Raw genomic sequence first — 18,037 nt, 5'->3', positions numbered from 1 at the left:
TATCCAAGGACAGAAAGGACAAGGGATCTGCCTCTCCTGTCTTTACCAAAGGGATAAGAGCAGTAAAAGAGAAAGGAAATTAAAAATGCAATCACATTTTACAAATAATATATTTATTTCCAAATCCCGAGTGATAACCAAATTACAAGCGTCTCTGCCTCTATCTTGCTACTTTACACAAGGATTAAAAAAGATTCAGTCGCAGCAAGTTGCTCATACACCAAGTGTCCTGGAGACAGGCTATGCGGATGCGATGGCCCAGCCACCTCCTGCTGCTCAAGCAGCTGCTTATTCACTCTGCGGTCTGTTCCTGCCAAGCCCTGCATCAGGAATGCTTCGTCCTGTGGCAGAGCCTGACTCAGCAGGAACTGCCCCAGACTAGATGAACATACAGATGAAAGGCTGTGTCCACGTCCTTAGAGCGCCTTGGCTGGAGAGCTTAGAGCTCAGTCCCTGGCTGCCGTCTTCTGGGACAGCCCCAGCTCACAGTCCAAAGCGGGCTGGTGTGCGACGAGGTGTCATGGGCTCCCCCTGCTCCTTCCGACCTGGAGTGTAGATCTTTGTGGACCTGGACACACAGAAAGAGGAGGTAGGAAACAATGCTTCTCCCTGAGCAGAGGTCCAACAGGACCAAAGGCCTCGAGGCCTTGCTGTTTCTGACCCAATGCACAGCAGCTTCAAGGCGGAAGGACCTCTTCCATAGCATCCTCTACAGCCCTTTGTTCCCCATCCCCAGTGAGGAGAGTATGAAGGAAGTCACGCCACTCTGACATCTATTAAGGAACATGCACAACCTATTTCTGACAACTCCTTTTGTGGCCCCTAGATAAGGAGATCACCACTTAGGTTTGTCCTTGTCCCCAGAGGAATTAGCCGAGTGACCAGGGCATCTCTGCTACTCACAAAGGGCCCTCAGAACACTCCTGACAGTTCATGTTCACCTGGAGCTGGCTGGCCTGGCCAAAAGGACCAGCAATGTGCTGAGAGCTGAGGCTCTGAGCCACGTGGTACCAGCCTAAACCCTGGAGGGCGGGTGGGCGGGGTGGGGGAGAGGACCAGACGCTGAGTTCAACCACTGGTGGTGAGGATTCAACCATCCACACCAATGTCACAGAACCCAGTTAAAAACCATGAGCACCAAAGCTCACTGGAGTGTGCCTGATTGTCAAATCAATGTGCCAGGGTAATGGCCCCAAGGAATGAGTCTGCACATTTAGGATCCACTCAGTCCTCCTTCCACACCCTTCTCCCTTTGGCTGATTCCATTTGTTTTCAGTAATAAACCTATTCACTGAACTGTCCTGAGTCCCCGAATCACTCCAGAAAGCAGAGCACGCCCGTGGGAACCCCAGATCTAAAGAGGAAACTCACTGGTGCCGGGTGACGTGAGGACAGACCACAGTGCCCTAGCTGTCAGGCATCACATCAGCACAGGTGCAGAAGCCCAAGGCACTCTCCTGTCTGGGATGTTTTTTCAATGCCCTTGCCTGACAATAAAGCTGTAAGATCCACCCCAAGACTCCAGCCCACTTCAGGCCCTGAATCTACAGAATAATGGCTAAGAATTGCAGTGAACAGTTCCAAGTTGTCCAACTACCACCTCCATGTGTGACCACCCACACAAAGCCACCTCCCTTTAATTTCCCCTTTAAACTGAGACCTTCTCTTAAAACCGACCTAGCACCTGCCTGGCCCCGGGTGCATCCCCAAGGCCAAGCTCACCTGACACTGCCCAGTGGGCTGCGCTTCTCCTGCTCCTGCCGCCGGGCACGCAGCTGCTCCTCGGCCAGGGCCATCTCCTCCTCCATGGCAGAGGCTTCTTCTTTAGCCCGCCGACGATTCTCCTAGAAAAAGGCAGCGGGGACTGGCTGTAGAGGCTGCATCTGAGCTTGGGGCCTGTGTTTCTCTATGTCCCAGCACCAAGGGCACCTGGCCTTCTGCAGCTCAGGACTTTTGTAAAATACTCAAGATAAACACTGGATAATTCAGTCCTAGCCAGTCACCCCTCAGCACTCCACACAAGCCAGTAAGTACTGACACTCTTCTGGAGTGCGTGCATGCATGCGTGCGTGCGTGCGTGTTGTGTACATGTATGTGGCTGGATGAACCACGGACAAGCCAAAGGGGGATGGTGTTGTTGGTTGTTCGCCACGTTATTCCCTTGAAACAGGGTCCCTCACCGAGTCTGAAGTTCACCAAGGCTACCCTTCAGCTAGGCTGGCTGTTGGGCCTCCAGGACCCACCTGTCTCTGACCCCCAGTAACAGGGTTGCAGATATGCATGGCTATTCCCAGCTTTTTTTATGAGTGCTGGGGATTTGAACCCCAGTCCTCATGCTTACACAGCAGGCACTCTTACCCACTGAGCCTCCTTCCAGCCCCAAGAACTGCCAAGGCAACCCCAAGGCAAGGTTCCACTTCTTCTCCAGGCAGTACTGAAGACTGAAGGCATGCTAGCAGTTCACTACTAAACTACACCACAGCCCAGGACACACGTTCTTCCAGTCAAGTTCACAACCATGCCAGGAGCGACACGGAAATCACGGGGGTAGAAAGGAAGCGTGTCTGTCCCAGTGTGGAGATAATTATGTGACAAAGTGGGAATGCAAAAGCAGAGCCACATTTTGCACCCCTACCCAACAGATTAAAGTGTTGTTCATTAGTAGACACCAAACCCCTGAGATAGAGTCATGGGTAGAGGACATGAACAGAGGCAAGCTGACACATCCAGGACCACAACTGCATCTGAGCATCATCAAAATTGGGCCACGTATGCGTCATCACAGCTGAACCAGAACCTATCAGGCCTTTAGTTACCGAAGCATACATGACAGAGACACACGTTAGTCACCACTAAAGGAAGTAATCAGCCAAATGCACACTGTGGAACATTCTATGGGACAGATGACAATTGCTTCAGTAAATTGGTGTCATAGAGAGAAAGCAGATCCTGTACCAGAACGAAGGTATTAACGCACATAAACACCCCTGCAATGTCCCACCCCAATTCAAATCAATCAATTATGGGACATTATCTGAGATAAATGGGAACTTCTGGATAGGAATGGAGACTTGGGTGACATGGGAGACCAACTGTGAGGAGTGATACTGTCACATAAGTGATGTTGTTGAAATGAGTCCTACTCTTCCCAAGTACTTAAGGATAAAATAACAATCTCTGGAGGCACACTTTAAAATGTTCTGGGAGGAGAAGGGTGAGCAGGGGGTAGGTTAAAAAAAAAATGAGCAAAGTAAGACATTTCAATTTCAGAGAATGAGAGATTTAGTTAATTACAGTGATTCTTTATAGTATTTTGTCTAGTTTTATGAGTATTTGAAGTTTTTGATTAAGTTTATAAAGTAAAAAACTCCCAGCTGACCAACCAACCAGAAGAGTGCAGAATACCCGACAGGCAGGTTGGCTAGGTCGCAGCTTTTACACGTGGGGAGAAAGGTGAGGGGTCGGACGGTAACAAGCCTTTTCCAGCAGACAGAAGGAAAACCTTTCCCACAGGCAAACAACACCTGCCTGGAAGCACAGGGCCCTTACCTGCCGGGATTTGCCTGCCTGCTTCACACTGTAGAACATTGGGCCCAGCTCTGCCAGCCACTCTCCATCCACAGCGGTCACACACTGCATGTACTCCTGTGGGCAGAAAAGCAACAGGGTAGAGGTCACAGGGGAGTCATGTCCTTCCCAGTATGATTTCACGATGACAGCCACGTGAGAAGGGTCCTACTGCTAGTCCTGTGAGGCTGGAAAATGCAAGGGACACCGGAATTGTCATCCCTTCTCCACCCACAATCCCCTATGCTTGAGGAAACAGCCCTCAGCATTCAGCAGGAAAGCCCAGGCATGCAGAAAGCCTCTCCAATGGCACTAGCAGGGGCTGCTCTTGCCAACAGCCAGCAGGGGGTAATCCTCTGGCACAGATGAGGGCACTGTACTCTTACAAATTAACCTGATAATATTCCCACAAGAACCCCAGTCAGTGGGCCCCAAAACTGGAACTCCTCGGGCAAGACTCACCTTGGTGGTCATGACCAGCTCATGATACACAATGTAGTCGGGGGTGTAGCCCATTCCAAAGAGGGAGCTGGTGGGGTGTAAGTGGCAGGGCATCCCCGTGCGGATGTTCACATACTCCCCAATCCCCTAGAAGAGAAAACAGGTGGCCACATCACCAACACCGTCTTGACGCAAGCTACAACCTGCATGAGAAAGGACTTTGCCCGCACACAGGTATCAAAAGGGGCCAGAGCTCTGTGGCTCCTCGGCTCACCTTGAGCTTGGCTGCCTGGTGGAAATAGGCAGCACAGATACACTTTCTGACAATGTCCCAGTCAGTACCACACGAGGCCAGGCTCATCCGCTGCTGCACCATGATATCCTTGAGCTGGGCCCGTACCTCCCGAACCTAGAACAGGACACAGACAAGACAGGATGGAGCCCTCCCCTCCACCATACCACCCCTTCCTCCAGACTGTGCCCCTCTGGGCTGCCACCCCACCTTCCGCATGGCCTTGGCATGGATGAAATGGTCGTTGCACCAGATGGTAGAGTAATTGTTGTTCTTCCACTGCAGGTAGACATTCAGGTAAGTCAGATGGTCACTTTCAGGGACAGCAAACTTCTCCCGGATTTGATCGCTCTCCTCCTCTCTGCCCTAGGGAAAGCAACAGGGACCTTTAAATATAGGCACAGGGAGGCCAGACCCACAGGGCATATCCCACGGTTCTCACGCTAGACCTGCCCACATGTCAATATGCCCAACAATACAAAATCAACTCAAACATTAGGTCTCAGGCAGAACCATACTAAGAGATCAAAGATGGTCTTGCAAATTTCCAGAACACTATGAGGACCACTGACTGACGCAGCCCTCCCACCTCCTCTTCTCCCTATGAGAAGAGAGCAAAGGCGGCATCTCCATGCCCCTAACAGAGGATCAAATGATCCCTCGAGCCCTCTGGGGAGAGAGATGCCGCCTTCCTACCTTGGGCCTGTAGAAGATGGCAGGGACTGAAAGCATGGAGACGATGAGCAGGATCTCAGAGCTGCAGCCCATGTCACATGAAACGATGAGCATCTTGGAGAGAGCCGGGTCCAGTGGGAACTCCACCATCAGGCGCCCCGTGGAAGTGAGGCCACCTAAGAGCGGAAACAAAGCCGGAGATGCAGTGTACAGCGGATGAAAGAGAGTAGTGTGCCAGTCCCTCGAGGCCCTAGCAGCTCCTGGCCATGCACCTGTGTTATCCAGGGCTCCGAGGATCCAGAGCTGATACATGGAGTTGAGCATGTTGTCCTCTGGGGGCGGGTCCATGAAGTGGAACTGCAGCAGGTCCTGCACCCCCAGGGACTTGAGCAGCAGCACTACATTGGCAAGGTTGGTCCTCTGGATCTCAGGCACGGTGGTGGTCAGGAGCTCGTTCTTATAAGCACTCTGTGTGTAGAGTCTGCCAGGGAGAAGCCAATGACTGAGCTGTACCTGCCCCATGCTGGCCTGCCGGCCTCTCCCATGGACTGGCTACACTCAGGAACCACACAGCAGAACGTCGAATAAACTATTCAAGAGTCTCATCCTAACAGCCAACAAATCCTACAAGCAGGGACCTGCCCCACCCACTTCTATCTGCTCAACCCTTGTCTTCTAACCTTGGCTCTTCCGCTGAAGCCTCCTATATGCCTGTGGGAGCCAAAGTGCCTAAGCCTAGAATTACAGCAAGGTTTACTGTTTTAACATCTCTATGTATTTGCTGGATTTCTAGTGAATGCATTATTCTTTTTCAGTCATAAAAACAGAGGAGAAAAAGTAATCAGGCAAGTGAAAAAGCAGCACCATTTACTCAGACCCAGCCTCTGGAGGGGGCCTGCTGTCCTCGCTGCTGTTCACTGCAGGTCCCTTCCTACAGAACTGTCTCAGGGCAGAAATCCCTGGGAAGACTGCTTCCACTCATCAGCACCACCCAGTGGCAGCTCTAAGGAGGGCCAGCACCAGAGAAGGGCCCCAGGGTTCTGGTCCATAGTCCCAGCAGTGCCCTAAGAAGCAGGCTAGCACAGGGCTCCTACCTGAAACACTGACCTGGGCCCGTCCTGCCAGCTCTCCCTGACCTCTGGTTGGCGTTGGCCTGGCTAATGGGGTAAATCTGCAGAGCATCCATGCCAATCCTGGGGTTGAAGACCTAGTAGGGTACACAAAAGAACTGATTAAGGACAGAGTGAGGGGAAAGAAAAGTAGCCCTGAGACAAAGACAAAGCCAGCTACTACTCATCACAGAGGAAGTGTCTTAGCAACTCAACTGGATGTCATTTTAGAGCCAAGAGACTCAAGAAAGTCTCCATCAATACCAGCTCTGTGACCACTACAGAGTTGCTTGAATTATCTATACCATCAAGCTACCACAAGGATTAGGTGAACTAAACACGTGGCAAGATCAGGGCTCACTAAATGTTAAGCAACACCGCTGCCACTCTCTTGTGTACCTAACAGGGTGGACCAGGGCCTGACTTAGAGCCTCTATGCTGAATTCACTCTGGGTGAGGATCCAGAGTCCAATCTCCTGTATCATTCCTTACCTTTAACTTGCAGTAGCCAGAGTCGATAACAAACATGATGCCATCAACAGTTAGAGATGTCTCAGCAATGTTGGTAGCAACAATACACTTCCGGACGCCATCTGGAGCCTAGGGCCAATCAGGACATGCAGGAAGGGAGGTAAGTCTTTGGGAAAGAAAGACTGAACAAGCAAAAACCCACTTCCCACCTGCTCTTGCCCTCCTCTGCAGGACACCAGAGGTCCCCATCACACCTTCTGGAAGATTTTGGCCTGGAGGTCAGAAGGCAGCTGGGAGTAGATGGGCAGCACAGCCAAGGCAGGCGCGTTCTCCAGCTCTTCCAGGTGTTCCACAATCTGGTCAGAGGTCACCTAAGGCACAGGAAGAAGTCATGAGACCCTGGAGGCCCAAACTCTCATGCACAGGCTTCACCCATCTACCCCAGTGGGGGCCAAAGCACGCACCTCAATGTCCTCTTGGCCAGGCATGAAGATAAGGATGTCTCCAGGGGCCCCAGACAGGTGTACCTGCAAGGACTGTTTCACCGCGGCCTCCACATAATCTTCCTGTGGGGTCTGCAACACCAACAGAGGGCAGTGAGAAGGGTACATTGGCAGCACAAGTCAGCAACCCTCAGAGGACACACAGCTTTGTCACCTGTCTGCACTGCAGAACCGGACTCAGGGATGCCAACCTCAGGATGAGCCTGATTGCTATGGCCCTTACAATTAGAGCTGGTCTCTCCCTAGGCCCCTTACTTCAGAAACAAGGACATAAAACCTTCCTCAGAGCACAGGGCTATGTCCACCGGAGCTCTGGAGCTCTGGAGCTGCAGGCTGCCCCATGTGCCTCACGGCACTGACCACATCTGGCCCAGCTCCGCACCCCGCCTCCTCCAGCTGCCTTTTCAGAGCATGCCGAAGTACCTTGCTGAAGAGGATGTCGACAGGGAAGGTACGCCCTGGGATGTGGAAGATGGGCACATTCCCGAAAAAGGCAGCAAACTTTTCTGCATCCATCGTAGCTGATGTGACAATGAGTTTCAGGTCTGAGCGCCGAGCCACAACCTAAGAGAAGGGTCAGAGGCTCCTGTGGGCTTGGGGCCTACAGGCTCAGCTTGTCACCACAAGGAAAGCAGAAAGAAGCCAAAGCTGGAAAAGTTGTGCATTAGGTTCATCAACCCTGGACTGAATGATGGAACCATGAACCACAAGTCACTCAGCTGAGTAAGAAAAGACGCCAGCAGGACTGAACAGGCGACCTGGGAGCTTCAGAGGAACCCACCTGGAGCACATCAACCACAGAAGGAACAGACCCCAGAGCTCTTACCTCCCGGAGCAGTCCAAAGAGCACGTCGGTGTTGAGGGACCGTTCATGGGCCTCATCCATGATGATGGCACTGTAATGATCCAGGTCAGCCTCCCGGAGGGACTCTCGGAGCAGGATCCCATCAGTCATGTATTTGATCAAGGTGTTTTCAGAAGTGCAGTCTTCAAAGCGAATGGCATAACCCACCTGGGGGTCAGAGACACAGCTCAGAAAGTGGCCACTACTCACTGTTAGCCCCCACAGACTGGGGTCCAGCCTAAGCAGACCACAGCCTCCAGCACAAATGGCAGAAGCTATCAGGAAAAAGCTACATGGCTCAGACCTCATGCCCACTCACCTCTTCACCAAGGTTTCCCCCCATCTCTTCACTGACTCTCTTGGCCACTGACATGGCAGCCACACGCCGGGGCTGGGTACAGCCAATCATCCCATAGTCCGTGTAGCCATCTTCATGCAAGTACTGGGTCAGCTGAGTGGTCTTGCCGCTCCCTGTCTCCCCAACCACAATCACAATGCTGTTATCTCTACAAGGAAGAGCAAGCAAAGCACTGAGCAGCTGGGTGGGAAGCCACTCTTGAGAAAACTCCCCAAGAAGCCTTAAGAATCCTTTGCTGCCCCTGGTAAAGCCTAGCTTCACCAAAAGCCAGCCTCTTAAGAAACTACAACCTGAAATGTCTGGACACAGCCATGTTGAACCTGAAGCACTAAGGAAGTAAGGTCACATCACTTCATGCAGCATACCCTAAGCCAATCCACGGGGAAAACACTATTTCCCTTCCCCATGAGACGCCCCTCCCTGGGCCACGGAGCCTCCGGACATTACCTGATGATGGTGAGAAGTTCCTGCTGTACAGCAAAGATGGGCAGGTACTGCCTCTGCTCCAAGATGGACTTCTTCTTTGCAAACTCACTGCTGGCCTCACTTTTCTCCTTCATGTGATCCGCAAACTTCTGCTCAGTCCTGGAAAACACAATAGCACGTATGACCTCCCCACACTGTCCCTCGGGGTTAAGTTAGCTGCCCTCCTTCTTGCTCCCAGGAACGTGAACAACTGCGACAAGAAGCAATCAACCTCCTAGACACCAAAGCAGCCTGGCCACCCAAGACCGCATCTCCCTGGGCCTAAGGAGCAGCCCATGGCACAAGACTCCGTCACCCATCACACACAGTCCAGAGCCCTGACCGAACAGCTGACAGGGATCCGAGCAGACCTTCAAGTGGGAGGTTGGCCCATCCAAAACAAAGTGTGGCCAGAAGAGGAGCTGAAATTAACCAGCAGGTCACTAATTAGACAGAAGATCCCGGGCAACCATACTTTCTTTACACAGCCACAGGATCTTCCAAGTTCTGGCTACACAGTAAAGGACACAGATCAGAATTCCTCCCTCCCTTTATAGGGCTGCACAGTGCAAAGGCCTCATATTCAAAGAACTGTGAGAACAGCTCACTTATATTTGCCTTGTTTCTATGTAAGTAATCAGTGTCTGATACATGGTCATACCCTAAGACCATTCCACCCACCTTCCCCAAGAGTCCTTTCCTCCCTCAGATCTGCCCCAAGTTCCTTCAAGTTTCTATTCCTAATTTCACTCAGTCTACCCGGTCACCTGACAACTGAAACGTAAGGGACTAAATGACCCAGAGCCCAGCAAGGGCTGACCAGTAATATCAACTTTTATTTGGGACACTTCACACAGAACTACAGAGAACTGCTAGATCAAGATGATGTTTCCATGGGGACATGGCATTACTCAAAGGATGAGGAGAGAAAGGGGCATGTGAGTCTAGTGCCTACCCAATGCAGGGACTCCACTAAGCAGGGACTCAACAGCTGTAAAAACCTCCATGAACAGATAACTCACTACCAAAACAGAGAGCCTCTCGTACTTAAAAAGTCTGTGAAAACCAGTTCCTCCAACGTACTGAAATCTGACCAAGGAAAGAAATCTGCCTTCCCACATGGAACACCTCAAAGAGCAGGGGCTCCCCCACAGGACTGTCTGCGGCTAAACCGAACCACCATTTCCTAGCTGGGTGCCCTCGAGCAAAGTCCTTAACCTCCCTGAGCCTCAGTCTACTCGACCATCACTGCAGCAACAATGGTGACGTGGGAATAGTCCCCAGGGCAATGACAGTCAGCAGACAAGAGACCTGAGGGAACAACCATCAAAAACCACTGAAGACTCGGAGTCACGAGCACACTAGCTGCTGGCCAAGACGACCCACCTGTAGTCCACTCTCCCATCTTCCGTCACAGCCTTATCCGGCTCTTCCTCTTTTTTGACACCCATGATGTCCCCTAGTTTGGTCCCCGCCAGTTCCCAGTGCTTGTGCTGAGCCTGAAGAAGACAACAGGAGTTAAGTCGCCGCATCCTCCGCTAAGAACGCAGGCAGTGGGGCAACTCCTGTGGAGAGCAGGCTTCATCTGGCAGACAGGAAATTCCCACAAGGCACTGGTAGCACCAAGTCCCACATCTCAAGCCTCCAGCGCCCGGCACCAGGCCCTGTGGTCGCCTAAACTAAGGACCGAGTAGAGCACAGTACCCTCCTTGGGCTGCTTCTCGATTCACGCAAGCACGGCCTCTGACTGCCAGTGGGATCTCTGTGCAGTCTTGAGAGTTTTAACAGGAGTGAGAAAAGAGCCGCGTGGCCCTCAGCCCGAGCGGCAGGATACCAACCTTTCTCCGCTCCTTCTGTTCCCTGTGTTTGCGGACTGTCTGGCTGCCTTTCCGAGCGATAATGGCCAGGTCTGAGGTGGCATCCTTCACTGGGATTACAGGCTCTGGCTGCAGGAAGTAGGGGAGGAAGAGACATTCCCCACCGGTCACTAAGTCAACCAGATGGCCTGCTGTACACAGGCCCTAGTAAAGAGTCACTAGGCCCTCAAATCGGCACATGACTGCACCCCGTCCTTTCGTCCTCTCTCCGCTCCAGTGCTGTCTCTGGCCCCAGAAAGAAGCCTACCTGCTTGGTGAAGACGATGCGCCCATCCAGGAAAGGAGGCACCAGGTTGTGCACCATCAGATGCACCTTGGCAGCGTTGTCCTCTTCAAAGTCCTCGTCCACCTCCAGCCGATGGACCACCCCACTGGTGAGCATTCGGTTCGTCTCCCAGCGCTCATTATCCTGTGGGGACACAGGGAGTCACATTCAGCCTGCAACTAAGAGGGATCTTGAGAGGCTAACCGCCAAGTCCACGCGTGACAGAGTCTTAATGGACATACACCCTGGAGCTCCTTAGACGGAAGTCACCACCAAAGCTGAGGCACTTGCAGCCCTTTTCCCAAGAGGCAGCCAGGGACCAACCCTGACAGATACCAAAATACACCCAGAGGCAGGCATCACCATGCCGTTCTCCCCACAGGCCCTTCAGAGTGCTGCAGGAGAGAAGCAGGAGCCAGGGAGGTGTTCTAAGCTACCCAAAGCTTCCCGCTCCCGCTCCTGCTCCTTAGGTATATCTGACCTGGCCCTGTCTATAAACACATGGCAAGGTGAGACTCCGCCCACACGCCCGCCACTGCGGCAGCCTCACCTCATTGATCTGTCTGCGCTGGGCCGAAATGCGTTTCTGCTTCTGTTTGTGCAGATGCTGCTCCCGCCGCCTCACGTAGTCCTCGGACGAGTAGGCCAGGGGGTTGTGGAACTCATCGTAGCCCTCGTCCATCATGTACCAGTCCCGGTCCGCTTGCTGCAGAGGAGGAGACAAAGCATGAGGGCAGGGACAGGCCACGGCATCCAGTAAGAAGTCCATGACCACCAGCAGCAGCCTGCGGTCAGCACAAGAGACCTGGAGAAGGCCAGGAGGAGACCAGACAGCTTTGACTTCACAGGGCAGGCTGCCATGCCAGCACCACTCACATTTACCCCAGAGGTACCCACCACAGGAGTCATGTCTGACTGGCTGCATCAGTACAAAAGCTTCACTGTGCAGCTCGTCTCTCAAAGGTCCAGTGCTCTGAACGGAACAGCATTAACCACCTTCCTCAAGCCCAGTCCTGCTGGCAGGTCCCTCAGAGCCCTTGGCTCTGACACCTCCTCTCCCCGACCCCTGTAGGAACAGCCACCACTTCCTGTCCGCCCTCCTGACGCCGCCTTTACCCGCTGGTCATCCTCCCACTGCTGCCGCTCCTCCTCCGTGTCAAAGGAGATCCCCTCTTCCCCGTCCTCACGTCTCCCTAAAGGAAGCAGAGGGAAGGGTCAGTCCACAACTCTAGCTGACCGGGACCAGAACTGCAAGACTGCACGCTTCTTGAGTGCGGCCTCCACTCAGCCTCCCCCACCTCATCCCCACCCTCCAAACCCCCAACCCTGACCAATCAGTTTTTCTGCTCCTGCCTTCCAGGCCTTACCTCGACCCCTGGAAAGACGTGGGGTCGACCCCAAGTGTCTTCTGTCATCAGCCCACTCGTTGTACTTGTAGGAAGGGGTTGGCAAAGGTGTGTCATCTGAGTACTTGCTCCTCACAGTCCTGGGAAAGGTCAAGATCAGCTGTCGCTAAGCTGAACTATGTCCCCCAGCTGCCAGCAACTCTCCCTGCCCACATCCCTCTTACCACCCACTTTGGCTGCCCCACGCATCCATCACCTGTCTCGATCGCGAGTGGATGGCCGATGGCTCCGCTCAGAGTCCCGATAGGAAGGTGTCGGGGAGGGTGATTCCCACTGAGAGCGTCTTGAAGAACCATAGCCGCTGTCCTCCTCTTCCCAGGCGGACCTTGACGGGGTGGCTGCATCTGGGGCCAAGGACACATCCACAGTAAACATCCAATGTCAATGAGACACGACTTCAGACAGCATAACTCTATGTAGTTGACACTGGCCTCAAACTTACAATCCTCCTGCCTCAGCTTCCAAAGTGCTGGATTATAGGCATAAACCACCATACCTAGTTTCCCAACTTATTTCTTAATTACATTTATTTATTTAACTGTGTGTGTTTGTGTGCATGCATGTGCCAAAGCACAAATGCAGCGGTCAGATGACCATTCTTAGAAGTTGGTCCTCCTTCCATCATGTGGGGCCTGGTAAATAACGCAGATCACCGTCATGACAGCCCCAACTTACTTATTTCCCTATTTCACAACCTTGTACTTACTTACTATAGATAAGACAGTGATGACAATTTTTAAAGAGACTGAATTGAATAGTCCAGCTTTCACTGTTTAACACAACACTGAAGGAATCGGTTTCTCTCTGCAAACCTCTTCATCTTAAAACAAATAGTTCTTTTTCATTAAATCCCTCTTGATGCACACACCTCTGGCTTCCTACCGTTTGAAAAACCTGCCTTGCAGCAAACAGCCCATACCCTCAGGAAGCACATCCACCCAAGAGAGGGACAGGGCCACACCCACCTTGCTCAGGTCCCCTAACTCAGAGGGTCACACTGAAATCCAGCTCACTGCCTGGCAACACAGCTGAACACCGCTCACTCCGCCTCTTAGGCACCTGAGCCCTTCCCAGCCACCACAGAGGAGAGCCGAGAATACCTTTCGGCCGATGTCGAGGGCTCTCTGGCTCATTTCTTCTGCTGCTGCGCTCTGAGCCTCCATCTCGCTCTGATCTGCTGCTGTGCCTACTTCTGTCCCGGTCATCTGTGAGAGTCACATGAGGGGGTTAAAAATGGCTACCTCATACTAACACACACCCATGTGCACTGGGCAGAAAGCACAAGCCTCCCCTACTCACACAGGCATACTCCACCACACACGCCCATGATCTATGGGCTGAAACACACACTCACATTCTCTCAATGGATAGAAAGGGTCAAACTCACACAACAGCTACTTTCCAACAAGAATCAAAAGTGAACAGTGACGTGTCTATCACAAAGAGTTTTGTGGTATAGCAGACCTCAGCTACAGACAATACTGGTCCGGGCCAGTCTCACTTTGTTCCACAATCTACTGTAAACTCTGGTTTCTTAAACAGGTTACCCAACACTTCCTTCATGCCCAGTTTTCACAATAAAACAAGAACCACATACACAAGCAAAGCAGCTGGACTAAGAATCAATGAGCACCACTGTAAAAGTTCTCCAAACAGGAAAGAATGGCTTGCTGGTTCAAGTGCTAAGGGGCAACAGGACAGGTGACAGGCGGTTTACCTCTGTCTCTCTTGCGGTCATAGTCTCGATCCCGAGATTTCTCCTTCTTCCGATCCTTTTCTTCTTTGGATGAGGCATAGACACGATGCTCCCTCCGATCCCGCTCTCTCTGCCGACTGCGTTCCCAAAATTCCTCACTCACACCTCCAGGGTGGGACGGAGTCTCTACCCGAGCAGATCGGTAATGCCTGAAACAGGGAGATGAGCTGGGAAAGGGCTCTCCATGGAAGAAAACATTTCCCTCTACCTCGGGGTATGCCAACAAGCAATATGTCCTCTCCAATGCATCTCCCTGGTGCTGAGGGCTTGTACATGGCAAGAACCTAGGCATTTAAACTCTACCATCCACTTCTAGGATGCCTTTGAATTTTCCCCACAAATCCTAACCAATTCCTATCTGCCACCAGTATTATAGAACCACAATAAAATCATAAAGCTCTTAGGTGTCTTAGGAACTGAGATAAACCTGGGCTAGTATTTCCGGCCACCAACGTTTACCCTCTTTCCTTACCTGTCTTTGCGGCCACCTCGGCCAGCCTGCTCATCACCCTCCTCCTCGGCCTCCTTCTGATCATCCTTGCTCTCCTCCCAGTCTTTGTAAGAAGAGATTCTGGACCTTTTCTTGTCATCCCCATCATCCTTCTCCTCTCGCTCCCTCCGTTTCAGGGAAGCCAGTAAGTCCAGTCCCAGCAGTGAAGGGCGGGGAGCAGGGGCTTTGAAGACATGCTGCTCACTGGCTGCACTTTTGGTCTTGCAAATAAGACCACCAACCTGCGAGTCCAGATCGGTGCCTTCCAACCGATGGATGGAGGCATCCTCACCAGTGTCCTCCATCACAGGCTCTGATTTCTCTGGAAGGAAGGCAAACCATTAGAACTGGACATAAGAAAACTCAGCTCTACTGTACCCCAGAATAACTAGTACATTTGAGTGGTTAGCCCACCTCCCTACAGTGAGCCCAGGACATCTTCTGCCATCAGAGAGAGAGAGAGTGTGTGTTCATGCAGGTACACATGCACTGTGTGCACATGAGGCCAGAGGTCATTATCAGGTGTGTTTCTCAGTTGCTCCCTTACTTCCTTTTTGAGACAGGGTCTCTCAATAAACTGGGGGCTAATTCAGCCAAGCTAGCTGGTCAGTAAGCTCCTGGGATCTGCCTGTCTCTGCCTCTTCAGCACACATGTGCCTCTACTCGTGGCTTTCCCGTGGGTTTGGGGGATCAAAACTTGGGTCCTCATGCTTGTGAGAAAGCACTTCACCAACTGAACCATCTCCTAGCCCCTCTGGCTGCTTTAGCAGACTTTCCCACCAAATCACTGACAATCTCAAAAAGGTTCCCAGTTCCCACCCCAACATACATGAAAGACACAGACACACACACACACACACACACACACACACACACACACACACACACACACAGCAAATGCTAGGATCAAGAGGGTATCATCCAGACATGAATAAACCTCAGTAAGGGCTTCTTACTGGAAAACTGTAAAGGGAGTATAGGGGAAACTCGATGTAAGTCAGAAACCTCAATTAACATCCAGGTTCTGGAGCTGGGCATGGTGATACACACCTGTAATCTTAGCACGTGGGAGGCTGAGGCTCCAGAGGATGGCAAGTTTGAAGCTAGCGTGAGATACATAGTAAGTGTCATACCAGCGAGACTATTTAGTGAGATATTCATTCATTCAGAGCCACCACCTTCGCTCATATATTTGTTCCTCCACCCATTATTTAATGTATTCTCCTGCAATTTCACCCTTCTACAGAATACACTTTCTCCCACTTAAGAATCAGAATAACCATCTCTAAGATCCCCCATCACATCCTCCAAACATCAAACAAACATGTGAACTGCAGCAGCACATCCCTCTCTAATAACAGACATTTAAAAAAAAAAATCCAGGCTCTTGGCATTTTCTGTTTCTGAGAAAGTAAGCAGCTGCCTTGGTTAGCTATTACTTCTCTATCTGTGAAACAGCAATCACTTTTACTTTATACAATCCACAGAACCACTCTGAGAATCAAACAACTGTATATGACCCACAGTTCTTTCATCAATGTCATTATTACATATTTGATATTATGCTCCTGTGTACTGACTAGTTCCTTACTAATTTTTATATACATTCTTCTACCCGCCCATCCCGTCCCCTTTAAACCACAGGGTCTATAGAGCAGAGGTGTAAGGTCATAATTTTACCATCCATATTCTACACACTTGGTGACTTCTGCTGTCATCAGTAGTGTTTTGTGGGAAAGAAAAAAAAAAAAAGGTGCCCCATAGCAGGGAAAAATCTCTTGAATAACAATGTGTTCACCAAACTTACTTACGAGAAATATTAAGTTAGAAAATGGCATTTCAGGAAAGTGTTTAAGAGACTGTAAGAGCTCCCGGGTGGTCAGCTGATGACACATTCATCTTTACCTAACACCATCCGCTTATAAGCATGAGCCTATGCTGGACACATAGATAATTATTCTCATCCCTATTAAGATGTACCTCTGGAATCTAGACTTCTTTTGCCATGCTCTAATTAACATGCATCACTCTACCAAGGAGGACTGCAAACATCATTGGGATGAAGAAACGAGAGTTTCATTTGGAAATTTCATCAGGTGGAACAAAGAAGAAAGTTACATCTATATACACATGAGGAAATCTAGACAGGAAGCCTGAGACACACAGGCTCTCAGCACTTACCTGAATGATGACCTATGTCCTAAAATGTCAGTTGTACACAAGCGAGAGGCTGTCTGTCTTGTTGATTGCTACAGCCCAAAAAATGGCAAACTAAAAGTCTGATCTTTAAGTAAATGAATAAATATAACTTATTAAAAGGGAACAAGACTCAAACATTTCTCTGGACAGCAAGAAGTTATCCACAGCACAGGACAAGGAAGGACTTAACTGGCCGCTCAAAATAGCAAATATCCTATTATTCCAGGGCCAGATTATGGAGACAGATCGGTGGCAAATAGGCCACAACGGACTTCTTGGGCAGCAATCGCTTACTTCATGTGTCCTTGAGTCAATGGCTGTTCTCAACAATACCGATTTAAAAACAAAAACAAAGCCGGGCGGTGGTGGCGCACGCCTTTAATCCCACACTCGGGAGGCAGAGCCAGGCGGATCTCTGTGAGTTCGAGGCCAGCCTGGACTACCAAGTGAGTTCCAGGAAAAGGCGCAAAGCTACACAGAGAAACCCTGTCTCGAAAAAACCAAAAAAAAAAACAAAAAAAAACTCCCTGCCCTTTGGAGCTAACATGCCACTTATAGATTACCCACCAGACGTAGTAGAGACAATTCTATGAGAAAGGAGGAAGGCACCAGGAGCCCTATCCAGGCTCCCAGCTACCCGGTAACCGGTTAGGGTACTGTCCTAAACGAGGGCGCAGGGCGGCTCGCTCGATCTCATTGGGGCCGTTCCCAAACAAAGTCCGGAGTAGGCTGAATGTCCAAGACCACTCAAGTGAGTAGAGAAAGTTGGCTGACAAGGACAAGAGGAACTCTTCAAACCAGGGCCCAAAACCTAAGCCGCGAACCGACCGAGGCCGCCTGGAGCCGCCATGGCGGCCGAAGGACAGATCTGGAAAGAGGAAGAGACACTCACCTCACCAAGCACAACTCTCGGGACCTTCTGCCCCTGATTTGGGGACGCCAGCGCGGCCACTGCTCGGTCTGACGGTCTCAAAGAGGCAAATTCTGCTGTTTGAAAGCGGCCATCATTGTCCCACAATGCCCTGCGCGGGGGCCTCTATCCGTCCAAAAATACCATCGAGAGCAGCCCAGAAATCGAGGGTTCCTGGACGCCAGGGCGAAACAACGTGAACACGCCTTCAAAGCCGCAGCGTCTTCCTCTGGGCCCCAAGTCTCCTTGCGACCAATCGTACTTAGCGTGACAGTTGACACCCCGCCTCTGGCCTGTGGGCGTGAGAGGGACGACAGAACGAGGGCGGTCATATTTACTAAGGGCGGAAATGACGTACTTCCGGTTGGGGCAGCGCAAAGTGGGCGAGAACTAAAATAATATCGTTTGT

General features: G+C 51.3%; 1 protein-coding gene across 1 annotated transcript; it reads right to left on the bottom strand.

The window, feature by feature from the left end:
- Positions 1-91: 91 nt before the first annotated feature.
- On the bottom strand, positions 92-17,928 carry Dhx38 (DEAH-box helicase 38). Its single transcript, XM_052728750.1, has 27 exons — positions 17,611-17,928; positions 14,502-14,841; positions 13,991-14,178; positions 13,374-13,478; positions 12,470-12,617; positions 12,235-12,353; positions 11,984-12,060; positions 11,418-11,573; positions 10,850-11,011; positions 10,564-10,671; positions 10,112-10,224; positions 8,708-8,845; positions 8,222-8,408; positions 7,885-8,070; positions 7,482-7,622; positions 7,020-7,130; positions 6,810-6,926; positions 6,577-6,684; positions 6,070-6,182; positions 5,248-5,456; positions 4,997-5,151; positions 4,511-4,666; positions 4,283-4,417; positions 4,030-4,155; positions 3,550-3,645; positions 1,723-1,844; positions 92-568 (listed from the first exon to the last, which is right to left on the bottom strand). Exons 2-27 carry the CDS (start codon positions 14,822-14,824, stop codon positions 484-486), a joined length of 3,684 nt encoding a protein of 1,227 aa, XP_052584710.1. The 5' UTR covers positions 14,825-14,841; positions 17,611-17,928; the 3' UTR covers positions 92-483.
- Positions 17,929-18,037: the final 109 nt, after the last annotated feature.

This window comes from Peromyscus californicus, unplaced genomic scaffold (assembly GCF_007827085.1).
Source record: "Peromyscus californicus insignis strain IS unplaced genomic scaffold, ASM782708v3 Scaffold_8__1_contigs__length_139910024, whole genome shotgun sequence".
Lineage (NCBI taxonomy): Eukaryota > Metazoa > Chordata > Mammalia > Rodentia > Cricetidae > Peromyscus > Peromyscus californicus.
Note: the sequence above shows the minus strand (reverse complement) of the source record. Positions and strands in the feature narration are given on the sequence as shown.